This window comes from Bos indicus x Bos taurus, chromosome 8 (assembly GCF_003369695.1).
Source record: "Bos indicus x Bos taurus breed Angus x Brahman F1 hybrid chromosome 8, Bos_hybrid_MaternalHap_v2.0, whole genome shotgun sequence".
Lineage (NCBI taxonomy): Eukaryota > Metazoa > Chordata > Mammalia > Artiodactyla > Bovidae > Bos > Bos indicus x Bos taurus.
The window spans coordinates 60,334,373-60,351,470 of NC_040083.1; the positions used below are offsets into that span (position 1 = coordinate 60,334,373).

A 17,098-nucleotide genomic window follows, 5' to 3' on the forward strand; every position below is an offset into this window, starting at 1 on the left:
GTCAAAAGAAAGCAATTCAACAAACATGTATGGAAAATGAGCTCCTCTTTCCGTATTATGTGGACAAGTTAGACATAACATACTATATCTAACGTGAACCAATCTGCCCAACTATCTTTTGTATCTTATGGTTGACACAAATAGAAAGAACTCCAGGCACCCACTTAATGTAACTTTACTGTTCAATGAGCTCATACCATGTACATGTGCCTACACTCGAGCTATCTTCTTGGCCTTTTTGAAGATATAAGTATCTGCCACACGAGTTATAAAGCAAGTTGGTTTTATGTTTCTAAGTTGTTTACACAAACACAGAAACAAAATCTGAATTACTGCCTCAAAGTTAAGTTTGGCTGCTCGGAGCTCAAGAGCTCTATTTTCCTGCTGGAAGTCCCCTACATCCCTCCCTCCAAACACACATGACCCCTACCCTTCCCTACCTAACACAGTAACACCAAACACAACCCAATGTTTTAAGTGTACATCATACATTTATTACCAACAACCCTCTCAACTCCAAAATTGGGCACAGGGATTAAAAATAAAAATTCATTGCACTACTTAGTAAAGCATTACTAGTAACTTTCATAAAAAATGTACAAACTTTGTTAAAAATTTATCAAGCCTTCAAATGATTTGGTTACAGATATTTATAATACGTACATTTAAAACTATATGTTAACTGATACAATGGAGTATGATTTGAGGAAATGACTCAGCAAATGATTCCAAAATACACCCCTGTGAGCTTTCCATAATCTGAAACAAACAGCAAAATGAGGTAACCAAATGTACCAACAGGGGGAAAATAGCTTTCTAATAAAGGCCTAAAGATATCTGTGAAAAATATTCTCGTAAGTGAGTTGGTAGATCTCATTTAAAATATTATAAGAGGCCCAAATATAAGAATCTTAACAAATCACATTTCAGAGAGTGTATAAAATCTAAATAGGCTTTCACATTTTCTAGATTTTGCTTGAAAAAATTCAGGACAGAAAATCCTAATGAGATCTTGATACCTGGAGGCCTTGTTTTTTGTTTTTGTTTTTCTTTTTGGGGAAGAGGGGGTGCTAAAAACCAACAAAGGTGGTATTTCATGCAAAGGAAAACAAAAAAACACAGCAGAGTTAAGGTGGTAAAGCCAATATTGTTTTAGGAGGAAAGGGGAAGAAGGCAAGAAACCAACATCTGCCTGCTATCTGGTGCATCACCTAAGGAGTCAACAGCTGGGTACAAATCAACTGTTCTTTCTCTTCTGCTAGCCACACGGTTGCTAAATGTGGCTAGGTTGAGCTGGTTTGGAACACATGCATGTACGCTCCTAACACACACTAACTACTTAATAAGCAAATCTGCACACATCTCTAAGAGCCCCATGCGAAGAAAAGACATTCCCAAAGAGAGATCAGCCACAAGAGTGCAACAATTCTGGATTTTACCAAAATAGACCCTGCTGCCTCCTAAATTGCCAACGGCCTCTCAAAAATTTAATGGAAAAGGGGTAGTATGACAAGAATTCATCATCCCAGAGAGGGAAGAAAGAGCTACTTTTCCTAGTCATTAGTACAGTGTGCCTTGTTAATTATCTATATAAATTAGAAAAAGTGCTTTACTTGCATGCTTCAATAAAATGAATACTGAGTGTAGTAATGTTATGTTAGATCTGTACAGATATAAATTTTTTGCAGCTATATAAAAGAGTCTATGTATAAGATGGGCTTTTGCCATTTTAAACATGATTTTTTTAATTAAAAAAAATAAAGATTAAACTATACGTGATTTGTAATGTAGTTGATTATTACGCCAGTAATTTTGGTCTTTAACACACTTTATTCATTAGGAACAGGTAGGGAATACTCTAATGATTTAAAAGTAACATGTGCATTTCACCACTGTTTAGATGTATTTCTGATGCACTGACAAATACAGGGGCAAACAAAGTATGCAAAATCCTACTTGTAGGACTAGATAGAGGCAACAGTGTCTGGAAAAGGGCAAAATTGTGCTTCTGTGTGAATTGACTTTACTGAACTCTAAGCTGTGATAAGCTTATAGTCTTCAAGGGAAGGCAAGTAGCATGGCAGTAACAAGTAGTTAACACTGTCTGAGTAGAAAACAGACACAGCCAAACGAAAGCTGAGGTTGGCAGCAAGTCATCACAGTCCTGACTGGAGAACTGCAGCTTGTGCCACTGCAACCAGAAGAAGGACAGCAACTGCACGAAGAGGCAGACAATGGTGAAGACACTAGAAGAATGAGAGGGGAATTCAAACACTGCTAGAAAAATGACTTGAAACGATCTGAATTATGCTCAAGGAACCTATTAAAAAAACAAAGAAATCCACACAGCTATGTATTCTTTTCAGAGCAACTAAATGCAGGTCAATTCCTGTTTTACAGCATTATTTTTTATACAAAAATCAAATCTTCATTTATACTGCAAGTATTCTGGACACCTGTTAATTTTTTTCTCATTCAACAAAAAAGAAAAGTGATAAAACATCAAAGCACACCAGGTCTAAGGAACTCGAGCTGTCACAGCACTTGATCCACCCTGGAAATGAGGATTTCAATGAGAAGCACGTTTACTGAGGGGAGAAGAACTAGACAACTTTCAAAATTGGAGCTTGGCAGAACAGAAACATAGTCTTCTTAAAACAATTTTGTTGCCTGTGGGAGCTTGAACAAATAACATATCAGAAGTCAAGCTGAGTTAACAGATTTTTTTCTGGTGGAATTAGAAGAGGTGAGACTTCATGGGACCAGTGGTATTCTTAGAAATATATTACTCAAATATCTTCAGAATAGACTACAAACCTAAACATTAAAAGAAAAAAAAAATCACAAGCACGTCTGGCTAAGAAGCTTACTGAAAATGTAAAGGAAAACCAAGAGAGTATCAACATTCAAATCACTGATTGAAATGCTAATATTGCTAACTGATGATGTATGATATTGCACCTTCTTTTTGGAAACAGCAAGTTGGAGATTTAAAAATTTCTTTTTCACGACAAAAATCAAAATTTCAGGTTCATGGAGTGAGAATCTATTACACTTTTTCCTTAAGTGACCCAGTTGGGACCACCAACGAAGAGAAGGTGACAGCTGCCTGAAGCAAAGGAAGAAGGCTTTTCTCATTCCATTCACTGGGAGGGAAGGGGATGGAGTATTCAATGCTTATCGTTGATGCACCCTTAGCAATCAGTGTGCAACAGCAAACACAAGGGGGAAACCAGTGTACAGTACTAGTGCTGTTTAAATAACACACCAGATTATACATTGCAGCATAATTAAAACTACACACACATTCTTGGTACATGCTGGTATATAGGATCTCATACACACGTTAGCTACCATGCCCTCACACAAGTAGTTTCACACATTCTCTCTCTCACACACACAGATACATTTACCATCAACAGTCATACGCTGCACTCATTGCCACTCACAGTTTCTGAAGGCTCTATATAAGGTAGATTGCTATATCATCTGGAGCTACCACTTTTAATGAAAGCACATGCTAAAAGATCACGTCCACTGTAATCTTGCAGCAACACTCGGAATGATCACACAAAAACCAGGGAATGTTAGTGCACACACAAAATTAAGCTAAAGAAAAAGTCTTTGGAGTTCCAATCACACGGTTAGTATAACAATCCCATAATTGTGAAGACTAATTGTAAGCTTTTATAGTTGATTAAGTCACACAGTGCAAAGAAAGGTCCATTGACCCTTTTGGTAAAGGGAGGGCTGGAAGCCACACAGATTAAGTTCAATGGATAGTCCGTATATACATGTGATGAGGAACACCCAAACTAAATTTGTGCTCTTAGGTTGGTCATTCTGAATCCCGATGCACTTCTGAAGCATCAGCTCGGCAGATTGGGCAAGTACGATTTGCCTAAAAACAAAAGAGAGAGCACTTGTCTGAATTTTGACTTACACTGTGAAACATATTAAAAGAAACAGAACTATTTTTACTTTCTACATAGTTTTTACATTCTCTGTTCCTTTAAGAAAGTACAATCATTTAATCTCTTAAAAATACTCCACAAACCTCTAAAACAATAGCCTATGAATAATTCTTTATTTGGTTTGTTTTAACATAGACAAGACTATCCATCACCACTTCAGCCAAATGTAATAACTGGCTTAAAATTAAAACTCCATCTCAACAAATGGCATTACCATTCGTTGTGCTGCTAAAATCAGAAACATAAGCAACACCTGCTCTCTTATGTTCTACAAAGCATTTTTTATCAAATGCTCTCATTTCTATATTATGATAGCTCTCGAGTCAAGTACTCTTTTCATCCAGCTTCTACTATTTGTTCTTCATCTTGCCCAGTACATCCTTATTTCATCAACCTCCTCTATTACCTTCTTCAAGGAGTGGCCGTGATCTTTCTAAAACATGCTTTCAGGATCCAGTCCAAACTCTCGCACACTTCACAGTGACTTCACAAAAAGCTGACTCCTGGTTTTACCTCTGAATCCCCTTCTCGCTACTCTCCCTCACACTCTAGCCATCAGCCACACAGAACACATGCTTTTCTGGTCATCCTGTTCTCACATGTCAGGGCTATGCATATATAATAAGTTCCGTTTTCTAAAAAGCTTAGATTCTTTACCTTTAGGATTCAGTTTGGACAAAACTGGGTACCCTTAATCTGTGCTCACATGGAAGACTGATTCTATTTTAACTTATCTGTCTTCCTCTCCAATTTTCAAGTTATCTAAGCCAGTATTATCATCCCCTACTCAGAATAATCTAAAACAAACCAACCCTAAAGTTAACTTAAATTATTTTACTGTATCACATTTTCATCCTACTATTAAAAAAAATTTGGGGGGCTACACCCCACAGCATGTGTTTAGCTCTCCAACCAGGGATTGATCCTGTGACCCCTGCACTGGAAGGCAGTCCTTAACCCTGGACTGCCAGTGAAGTCCCTTTATCCTACTATTAAAAAGAAGAAGAAAATAAGAAGTCCCTGAAATAATTTCACCCTGGCATACTATCAGAATTTGTGTCTTTGGAATTTTCCCTCCCATATACACAAAGGAGAAAATGGTCAGAATTATGAAAGCTGTGTTTCAATTTAATCAACCTCCACCAAACCATGGACTATGGTCAGTAATAGAAAATTCAATGTCATTCTCTTCAGATGCCATCACTTTACCTTAAGCCATTTGTCGACACACTTGGCATGGAACTCATGGTTACAGGGTAAAACTCTAAGTAGCTGCCTTGACTCAAAATCACACATGCATACTACACACCTGAAATAAACCAGAAAGATTGTTTAACCATAAAACCAAGTAGTTTCTATTTTGTTACAACTATCGAAACCATAAAGCCATTTACTATCTCACTTATCAAAATACCATGTAAATTTTAAAACTAAAATAATCTATCAAATACCCTTAAAAAAGCATGATGTTAAGACATTTAGTAAGAGTGCTTTGTTTTGCTTAGTGAGAGATCAACAAGAAAATTTCTGGTTTAACATCCAAGCCAGCCTTAATACTGAAGATGCTATTATATTCAACAGTGTTGAAACAGCTGGACATTCATAAGCAAAAGAATGTAGTTGGACTCCTACCTCACACAGTATATGAAATTAACTAAAAAATGAAAAACCTAAATATAAGAGCAAAAAACTATTAAACTCTTAAAGAAAATACAAGTGTAGATCTTCATGACCTTGGAATAGGCAGTTCAGTTCAGTTCAGTCAGTCGTGTCCAACTCTTTGTGACCTCATGGACTGCAGCACACCAGGTCTCCCTGTCCATCACCAACTCCCAGAGTTTACTCAAACTCATGCCCATTGAGTCGGTGATGCCATCCAACCATCTTATCTTCTGTCGACCCCTTCTCCTCCTGCCTTCAATCTTTCGCAGATCAGGGTCTTTTCAAATGAGTCAGTTCTTCACATCAGCTGGCTAAAGTATTAGAGTTTCAGCTTCAGCATCAGTTCTTCCAATGAATATTCAGGACTGATTTCCTTTAGGATGGACTAGCTGGATCTCCTTGCTGTCCAAGGGACTCTAAAGAGTCTTCTCCAACACCACAGTTCAAAAGCATCACTTCTTCGGTGCTCAGCCTTCTTTATGGTCAACTTTGACATCCATACATGACTCCTGGAAAAACCATAGCCTTGACTAGACGGACCTTTGTTGGCAAAGTAATGTCTCTGCTTTTTAATAAGCTTTCTAGGTTGGTCATAACTTTTCTTTTAATTTCATGGCTGCAGTCACCATCTGCAGTGATTTTGGAGGCCCCCAAATAAAGTCCCTTACTGTTTCCACTGTTTCCCCATCTATTTGCCATGAAATGATGGGACCAGATACCATGGTCTTCATTTTCTGAATGTTGAGCTTTAAGCCAACTTTTTCACTCTCCTCTTTCACTTTCATCAAGAGGCTTTTTAAGTTCTTCTTCACTTTCTGCCGTAAGGGTGGTGTCATCAGCATATCTGGGGTTATTGATATTTCTCCTGGCAATCTTGATTCCAGCTTGTGCTTCATCCAGCCCAGCGTTTCTCAAGATGTACTCTGCATAGAAGTTAAATAAGCAGGGTGACAATATACAGCTTTGACATACTCCTTTCCTGATTTGGAATCAGTCTGTTGTTCCATGTCCAGTTCTAACTGCTGCTTCCTGACCTGCATACAGACTTATCAAGAGACAGGTCAGGTGGTCTGGTAGTCTCATCTCTTGAAGAATTTTACACAGTTTGTTGTGATCCACACAGTCAAAGGCTTTCGTGTAGTCAATAAAGCAGAAGTAAATGGTTTTCTGGAACTCTCTTGCTTTTTCAATGATCCAACGGATGTTGGCGATTTGATCTCTCGTTCCTCTGCCTTTTTTAAATCCAGCTTGAACATCTGGAAGTTCACGGTTCATGTACTGTTTAAGCCTGGCTTGGAGAATTTTGAGCATTACTTTACTAGCACGTGAGATGAATGCAATTGTGCGGTAGTTTGAGCATTCTTTGGCATTGCCTTTCTTTGGGATTGGAATGAAAACTGACCTTTTCCAGTCCTGTGGCCACTACTGAGTTTTCCAAATTTGTTGGCATATTGAGTGCAGCACTTTCACACCATCTTCTTTTAAGATTTGAAATAGCTCAATTGGAATTCCATCACCTCCACTAGCTTTGTTCGTAGCGATGCTTCCTAAGGCCCACTTGACTTCACATTCCAGGATGTCTGGCTCTAGGTCAGGGATCACACCACTGTGATTATCTGGGTCGTGAAGATCGTTTTTGTACAGCTCTTCTGTGTATTCTTGCCACCTCTTCTTAATATCTTCTGCTTCTGTTAGGTCCCTACCATTTCTGTCCTTTATTGAGCCCATCTTTGCATGAAATTTTCCCTTGGTATCTCTAATTTTCTTGACGCGATCTCTAGTCTTCCCCATTCTGTTGTTTTCCTCTATTTCTTTGCATTGGTCACTGAGGAAGGCTTTCTTATCTCTCCTTGCTATTCTTTGGAACTCTGCATTCAAATAGGCAATGGTTTCTTAAGCATGATATCAAAAGCGTAAGAAACAACAACCAAAAAAGGCAGATAAATTGAACTTTATCCTTTAAAATAAAGGGGGATACTAAAGATGCTTTATAAATCTAAAGTGAAAAGACAACTAACTCATAGAATTAAAGATATTTTTGAAAATCATGTGTCTTACAAGGACCTATATATATAAAATATAAATAACTCCTACAACTCAATAAAAGCAACCCAATTAAAAAACAAAGAATGTGAATACACATTTCTCCAAAGAAGATACATAAATGGCCAGTAAGCATAGTAAGAGCTCAACATCACTAGCCCAGCTGGAAAATGAAATCCAAAACCTCAAGAGATAACACTTCATTCCCACTAGGGCTGCTAGAATCAAAAGACAGACAATAACAAGCACTGGTGAGGATGGGGAGAAAAGGAAACTTCTGTACACTGCTGGTGAGAATGTAAAATGGTGTGGCCCATTAGGAATGAAATGATACAAGCTACAATATGGTGGTCCTTGAGAACATTATGCTAAATCAAGGAAGCCAGACCCAAAAGACCCCATGTTATATTGGTTCCATTTACATGAAATGTCCAGAACAGGCCAATCTATGGAGATAAAAGTAAATTAGTGGGGGCCTGAGTCAGGGCTTTGGAGGGTTGGGGAGCAATGGGGAGTGGCTATTAATTGATAAGGTATTTCTACTGGGGGTGATGAAAATGATATTAATTTGACTGTGATGATGGTTGCAAAACTCTTATTAATATACTTAAAAACCACTGGATTGTACACTTTAAATGTGAACTATATCTCAGTAGAGTTGCTATTAAGAAAGATGCTATAATAAGCAGAATCTTTAGGTAAACCCCTCAAATTTTACAGGTATGAGACTTTTCGATTTAATATAAAACATTCCAGAGTTAAAAACCGTAAGATTTCTAGGCTCATAAAAATCCAGAACAGCACTGTCTAGAACCTTCTTAGGTGACAGAAATGCCATATACCTCTATCTTTTGATACAGCATCACTGGCTAGTGCAACTAAAAATTTTAACTTTAACAGCTATCTTATTGGACAGAACAAGCCTAGACTATGAAAACGGTCATTACTTACCTTCATCAAGTTATCTTTGACTTTCAAGCTTTTATTTCATGAAGGTGGAAAAGTAAATTTAATACAGAAAGATGTCAGAAAAATGTACTTACAAAGTCTGTTCTGACTGGTGGTTGTTAGGATTGAACCGGTAAGAAGGAAGTTGTTCAATATCTGCTTTAGTCAGTCCTCGAGGCTTGGCCTCTCCCAGTCGCTCTGCTAGGTTTAACAGGGCCTATAGAGGGAAAGAAAGATGTATCTGCATATCCTTCTCTGAATTTTATATTCCAACATATATATTTTTTAAAATTAGCTTTATTATGGAAAAATTTTAAATATATACTAAAGTAGAAAAATAGTATAAAGAAATTACTTCCATATGCCCATTACCCATGCTCAACAGTTCATGGCTAATTTTATTTCATTTTTCACTGTCCACTCCTACATCCACATTATTTTGAAAGAAACCTAAAACATGGTATTTCACTGGTAAGATAGTTCTGCTTTTCTGTTTAAGGCAGTCCGTCAGCCTCAGCATTTTGGACACTTGAGGCTTGGGTAAAGTTTTGTTGTAGGGGGTTGTCCTATGCACTGCACAATGTTTAGCAGTAACCCTGGTCTCTACAACATCTGCAATGGCTCAGCACTGAAGAATCTGCCTGCAATGCAGGAGCCGCAGATTCAAATCCCTGGATGTGGAAGATCCCCTGGAGAAGGGAATGGCAATCCACTCCAGTATTCTTGCCTGGAGAATCCCACGGACTGAGGAGCCTGGCGAGGAGGATCGAAAAGAGTCAGATATGACTGAAGCAACTTAGCCCATGTGCGTTGGTCTATACAAAAGTTATCTCCAGACTTTGCTAAATACCTTTTAAGGGATAAAACTATCCCCAGGTTGAGAACCACCAGCACTTTAAAAACTAAAAGATTATTTAAAATGTAACAACAGAACATTACACTCTCCAAACTAGTAATTCCTTAATGTTAAATATCTTTGATTGTTTCAATTATTTTCAATACTCTTTGAAATAGTTCGTTCAAATTAGGATCCAAATAAACCATGTTACCACTGCCTGATGTCTCAAGTATGTATTTTTACTCTTCTATTTGTTAAAGAAACCAAGTCAACCACCTGTAGAAGTTCCCAGTCTGAATTTTGCTGACTGAACCTCCCCACACCGATTCCTGTGGTTTAATACATTCCCTGTCCCCTCTCAGTTCAGTTCAGTTCAGTCGCTCAGTCGTGTCCGACTCTTTGCGACCCCATGAATCACAGCATGCCAGGCCTCCCTGTCCATCACCAACTCCCGGAGTTCACTCAGACTCACGTCCATCGAGTCAGTGATGCCATCCAGCCATCTCATCCTCTGTCATCCCCTTCTTCTCCTGCCCCCAATCCCTCCCAGCATCAGAGTCTTTTCCAGTGAGTCAACTCTTCGCATGAGGTGGCCAAAGTACTGGAGTTTCAGCTTTAGCATCATTCCTTCCAAAGAAATCCCAGGGCTGATCTCCCCCTTCAGAATGGACTGGTTGGATCTCCTTGCAGTCCAAGGGACTCTCAAGAGTTTCTCTAGCACCACAGTTCAAAAGCATCAATTCTTCGGCGCTCAGCCTTCTTCACAGTCCAACTCTCACATCCATACATGACCACAGGAAAAACCACAGCTTTGACTAGATGAACCTTTGTTGGCAAAGTAATGTCTCTGCTTTTGAATATGCTATCTAGGTTGGTCATAACCTTCCTTCCAAGGAGTAAGCATCTTTTAATTTCATGGCTGCAGTCATCATCTGCAGTGATTTTGGAGTCCAGAAAAATAAAGTCTGACACTTTTCCACTGTTTCCCCATCTATTTCCCATGAAGTGATGGGACCGGATGCCATGATCTTCGTTTTCTGAATGTTGAGCTTTAAGCCAACTTTTTCACTCTCCACTTTCACTTTCATCAAGAGGCTTTTTAGTTCCTCTTCACTTTCTGCCATAAGGGTGGTGTCATCTGCATATCTGAGGTTATTGATATTTCTCCCTGCAATCTTGATTCTAGCTTGTGTTTCTTCCAGTCCAGTGTTTCTCATGATGTACTCTGCATAGAAGTTAAATAAGCAGGGTGACAATATACAGCTTTGACGTACTCCTTTTCCTATTTGGAACCAGTCTGTTGTTCCATGTCCAGTTCTAACTGTTGCTTCCTGTCCTGCATATAGGTTTCTCAAGAGGCAGATCAAGTAGTCTCTACTTCCTGTAATTTGGAAGGTTTTACTATTTCCATCATACTGCTCAGCATGCCTTGTTTTTATGTTAGCACTGATGGAACACTGCCTAGGATCCATTAATTCATTAAAAATTATAATATTCTATTATTCTTTATTTATTAGATAAAATGCTTTTTATATTGATCAACTGCCTCATATCAAACTATACTTAGTTGCATAATTTATATGAAATTGGAAGGATAAGACCAACAAATTTATTTTCTATTGTTTTTTTTTTGAAGTATCACTCATGAACTCATGGATTTTAACTCAGGTGGTAAGTTTCAACACATTGTAGCTATTATATTTATTGATTTTACCCTGCTGCTGCTGCTGCTAAGTCGCTTCAGTCGTGTCCGACTCTGTGTGACCCCACAGACGGCAGCCCACCAGGCTCCACCATCCCTGGGATTCTCCAGGCAGGAACACTGGAGCAGGTTGCCACCAATGCATGAAGGTGAAAAGTGAAAGTGAAGTCGCTCAGTCCTGTCCGACTCTTCTCGACCCCATGGACTGCAGCCTACCAGGCTCCTCCGTCCATGGGATTTTCCAGGCAAGAGTACTGGAGTGGGGTGCCATTGCCTTCTCCGTGATTTTACCCCAGTCCCTCCATTTTCCTGGTTTTCCATAGTTCTAACTGTTCGTTTGCTTTCTACAATCAGGCAGCCATGTACAGGTCGCTTGCCCCCCACCCCCTTTTTTAAGGCTACCACTGGTTAAGAGAATAGGTAACAAAGAAACATTGATGGACAACGAGAGGAATAAGTTTAACTTTCCATAGACTCAATAATCAATGCTGTGGTAACTGTTGCTACTTCTGGTACAGCCTTACTTGGAGAAATGGGTCACCTAAAAGACTCTTTCCCCATTCCCCATGCATGCCCCCCAGTGTCTCTAAATGCTAAATAGATGGTAACTTGTTAAATTTTATCAATGCTGACTATAATTAGCTATAAAATTTATGATACAGGTGATATATCTTTTATACCTCTATTTTATATTCTATAGGATACTTAGGTCAACTAATACAATTTATTGACTACTATGTTAAGGCCTTATTGGATGGAGAGTAAAATGATATTGAGCCCTTAACAAATCTACATGATCAGAAGGCAAGACAACTGAAGGCAGGACATAATAATTATGCATAGTTGTATAACACCTATGAGGGCAAAAAGGAGAAAGACTCATACAGACCTGGGAATAGACCAGAACTGCCTTTCACAGAGGCAGCATTAGTTGGGTCTTGAAAGACAGCCATGTGTAAGAAGTGGGCAAAGTTCTTAAGAAGAACCAAGGGAAGTAAAGGCACTGAAGCAAGGATGTACAGGAGAGACTCAAAAAATGATGAGTACTCTGGAATAGGGAGTACTGGAGGCATGCACACTATGATAAAACCACAAATAGCAAATACTTTCTTGACTGGATTAAAGTACAATTTTGCAGAAGATTAAACATGTCAACCCCAAATATAATTTAGAAAGAGACTCTAACGCCAAACACAAAATATTTTTCTTTTACTGGGATGGTATCACTGTTTTTACCACTGATATGTATATGATCTGTTTAACAGAGAGCTGTCTTGCTTTCAGCAATATGACTTATGATAATTTTAGTACAAAATGCCTAAAGGATAACCAACTCCTTTTCTTACTACTCTGTTCAAAACTAGCATAAACAGTGTAGAAACATAAAATTATTATAGCCCATTTCTCAAGAGATCTGAGACTGGAATCCAAAGGACACTGCAATATGACTGTACATGCAGAAAGTAACATAACAGCATTTTAAAAATGACAAAAGAATACAGCATTTGGCCTGATTTCTTCCACATGCATTAAAAAGGGGGGAGGGATGCTGTAAGACTATGTGTGTCTTTCCTCTCTGTACCCAGATTCCATTTACCTAAAAACAAATAACAAAAAACCTGTTCCAATATTTATGTTGTATAGAGACTAAGTGAGGCTGGGGTAAGCAGCAGCCAGCCAGCAGTACCAAAACAAAGTCAGTCACTCACATTCAACATTTCCAAATCCAAATATGTCTCCCAACCCTTTAACTGTCCACTCTACTCCAAACCTCAAATAATACAGCAATGTCAACATCATCTAAATTAAGTGGTATTATCTATTTGCCCTGACATCTTGGAGGCAGCCCTCCTCACAAGCTATTGCAGTCCTTTTGCAGAGCATCTTCTCTTGGAACCCTCCCACTCACAACCCTGACACTACCATAAACCATTCAATGATCAAATCCTGTTGATTCTAGTGTTAAAATGTTTGTCAAAGTGTATTCTTTTCTACTTCAAGTTTTCATAGTTCAGAACTTGCATGGTTTTATAATTTACTGTCTGGTAAAAATTGGTTACCCTGCCACCAACTCTGAACCACTTCATCTATTTCTTCATGCTACTAATTCTGACTCTTTAAGATAGCAATCTGATCGATAAACACCAAAATATTTAGTGGTTCGTTCCTCCCACAATATTCAAAATTATGTTCATTCTGTACCAGGGCAAGCACAGGGCACTCAAATACAACCAGTTGAGTTTTTCAATCAAATCTCCAGGTTCTCCTCTCACTTTAGCTAGATATTATGTTCTTCCTCAAGAATATCCAGCATTTCCCTGCCTCAATCTTAGGCATGAAAAAGCTTTCCCATCCCTCAGGAACTGACTCTTCACACTTCTGCGGCCGCAAAATGTTTTCAGAATATCCGATCTTAATTCATCATTTTCTCATTTACATTCTCTCACAGGAAGTGTATGTAATTCTAATAGAGAACACCAGTCTATCTTGTTATCATAACTATGTGGCACATGTTGAAATAATTTTTGATATATCTGTATCTTGAAATATACAATGGATTTACCTAGTGTTTAATTAGATGAATGAGTTGAGTAGTACAGTATTTTTATGCATACAAAGTTCCCCAAATCAACTCACAGTTCATCTACTAACCTCGTAATTTTCTACTTCTCCATCTTCCACATCCAATTCAAAGCTGAAAGTTGGGCCCACTGCAGGTGGCACTGGAAGCATTGATCTGCAGTGAAAATAACCAACACAAGGATTGATACATTAATGCATTGTATCAGTGAACAGGATGAGAAGAACATGGCCAGTGCTACAGGGATAAAGAATGAATGTTGATCAGTGACAACCCTTTAAAGAAACTGATTTTACTAGCAATAAACAATTAAAAACTGACATTAAAAGAATATCATTTGCAACAGCATAAAAAAACATGAAATATTACAGATGAATTTAACAAAACATGTGCAAGACCTGTAAAATAAAAACTGTAAAAATACTGCTAGGATAAATTTGAAAAGGTAATAGACAGAGAAATATACCATATAAGTAGGTCAGAAGATTCAATATTGTTAAAGATGTCAATTCTCTTCCAAAACTCATCTATGGATTTCACATAATCCCTACCTCACGTAATCCCTACCAAATTCCAGCTTTTTTAAAGTAGAAACTGATTTGCTGATTTTAAAATTTATATGGACATGCAAAAGACTTTAAATAAAATCAGTTTAAGAACAAAATTAGGAGATTTATAGTATCTGATTTTAAGATAATAAAGCTACAATTTTCAAAATAGTATGATATAGGCACATAGCCGTCTGGTATAAAAACAACATTCCCTAGCCTTTCTAGAAGTACTTACAGACATGGGTCTAGATTCTAACCAACAGGAGTTATACATGTCGGCAGGAATCATACATGCAACTTCTAGTAATTATCCTTGAGAGGAAGCAGGTAGGCAGAGAGATTCAGTTTCATTTTTGCTAGCTAGAATGTGGATGTGACGGCCAGAGTCCTGAGAAGTCATCTTATATCATGCAGAGGAAACCATAAAATTTTGAGGATGGTAGACCCATTCTTCAGAGTTATGGAGTTAACAGACCATGTCTGAATCACCTAATTCTAGGCTTCACTGCACGAGAAAGATAAAAAGAACTATGATGTTTAACCTATGGGTGTTTCTGTTACAAATCTAATCCTAGCAGAGTATTTCTAAGGCACAGATATAACTTTTCTCTCTCGCTTCCCTTGAGAGAAGTGGCAGCATTAAATGCTAGATAACCATGGAAGGTGGCGAGTGACGCCTGCTGTGAAAGAGGCAACCCATTTAAGCTTCTCTACCTAACTTCTGGTGTACCCCTGCCCCACTTCTCCCCTGTCCTTGCTCTTCTCTTTCAGCCTTAAATGGTCCCCCACCCCAACCTCTTAACATCAAATAAAAACAAGTATCTAAGACATATAAAATTGTTCATAAAGGGAAGAGTATCTCAAGGGTGTCAAAATTCAGAACTCAATAAAGAATAAGACAGAACTTACAACACATATGGTAGTAAGCTGGGATGGTAAGGGGGTGGTGGTATGGGCTGCTGGGATCGGTATCTACTGCGTCCTGTGAGCCTCCGAGGCATAAATGGAGGATAAGGCTGTAGAGAAAAAATGTTAAGACAATTTAACATCATTCCACATCCACAACTTTTTAAGGTGTTAAATAAAGTCTCTTCTTTTTTAAAAACCTAGAAAGTTATTTATTGTTCAAGGGTATTTAGTATTTCTTAAATGTTAACAAAGGTGCAGCAACTAGTTTAAAACAAGAATACTCTTAGGTGTGCTTCTAAACACAATTTTCCAACTGACTGCAAGAATACATTTAAAATTCGAAACATGTAGAATTATACTGAAGCAGAACTCAAAACAAGTTAGTTACCAAAGCGAGCAATAAATTAATAACAACGAATGAAAACTTACTACTCCATACGAAACCTCCTGATGCAAAGGATCATGTGTTAGGAACTGCAAAGGAGCTGATGGAGGTAATGTCGGGGGATGGGCAGATGGAGGGTAAGTAAAACCTCCCACAGGAAGATGTTCTCCTAAGAGTTCCACTTCGTTTTCTATCCTTTGCAGAGGCTGAGGGGGGGAAAAAGCAAACTAATATACTTCCAGTGTTTAGATAGATAGACTGTGCTTTATAACAAAATTCAAAAAACCCAAAGATATCTTTTGGGTCATGCATTTCCTGATGTTCACATCAATCTAAATTCATACATGTGGACATACAGCCTACAGTAATACTGCCTTTAACTGAATTTCAATAAGAAGATCTCTCAAGCATGTTATTACACATTTCCACTATTCACTAAATGAAACATATCTTTCACTATTTGAACTTTCCCTTAAAAATGATATAAAGAAAGACAAAAAGTCATGTAGTAAGCCAGTTACACGAAAGTTGAAGTTACTTAAGTCATGGCACACTGAACTACATCAATTTCAGACACAACCTTTTAACAGACGAAATCAAAGATGGTGTATACTGTAAATGAGAACTAGGGCTAAATAGTATAGAACACAGCAGGCAGTTATTTTATAGTAGAAAGCTTACGGGCTTTGGCATTAGACAAACTCTTGGTGCTGTAAATAATGAGCCCTGTGGCTCTTATAGAAATTACTTAATCTGAACCTTAATACTGTCATCTGTAGAACTGACATGTTCATAGCCTACTTCCGAAGTGTGATTTGAACACCAAGACAATGTTCAGAAAGCACACAGTGCTTTGCAAAGCACATAGCCTATGTTGCCCCCTCCCCCCAATCTTTTATAAAAAAATAGCTTGAGATAAAATTCACATACTATAAAATTCACCCTGCTAAGGGGTACAATTCAGTGGATTTTAGTATATTCACAAGAGTTGTACAATCATCACCACTGTCTAATTTCCCTCAGACATTCCCAAGTTCTAGACAACTGCTAATGTACTTTATATTTCTATACACTTATTTTGGACATCTCATATATATGGAATCACACAGGATGTGGCCCTTGTATCTGGCTTCTTTCACTTAGCATGGTTTCAAGGTTCATCCATCTTGTAGTCTGTATATTAGTACTTTGTTCTTTTTGGAGTTGAATAATCATCTACTGGATACATATACCATGCCTTGTTTATCCACTCATCAGTTAATGGACATCTGGAATGTTTCCACTTATGGCTATTAGGAATAATGTTGCTATGAACATCTGTGTACACATTCTGGGGCTGATGCTTTCAATCTGATCTCTTGGGAACAAATGTTAGTCTAACTTCTTCCCACAGTTAAGAGAACAGCAACACATTATTCAAATACAAGTAACTGCTAACAGTTACTGTGAAAAGTTATGTATGCTTGTATGATGGCTAAATTTAGTTTTAACCTTGAATTCCCAGG

General features: G+C 38.0%; 1 protein-coding gene across 8 annotated transcripts in view; it reads right to left on the reverse strand.

Annotated features, from left to right (window-relative positions):
- Positions 1-469: 469 nt before the first annotated feature.
- Positions 470-17,098, reverse strand: part of RNF38 (ring finger protein 38) — a 121,412-nt gene continuing 104,783 nt past the window's right edge. For all 8 annotated transcript variants that reach the window (XM_027549662.1, XM_027549661.1, XM_027549667.1 and 5 more), the window contains 6 exons: positions 15,638-15,799; positions 15,209-15,315; positions 13,820-13,904; positions 8,723-8,844; positions 5,184-5,283; positions 470-3,901 (listed from right to left, as the gene is read on the reverse strand). In XM_027549662.1, coding sequence (XP_027405463.1) covers positions 3,839-3,901; positions 5,184-5,283; positions 8,723-8,844; positions 13,820-13,904; positions 15,209-15,315; positions 15,638-15,799 — 639 coding nt within the window. In that variant the 3' untranslated portion in view covers positions 470-3,838. The remainder of the gene's footprint in view (positions 3,902-5,183; positions 5,284-8,722; positions 8,845-13,819; positions 13,905-15,208; positions 15,316-15,637; positions 15,800-17,098) is intronic.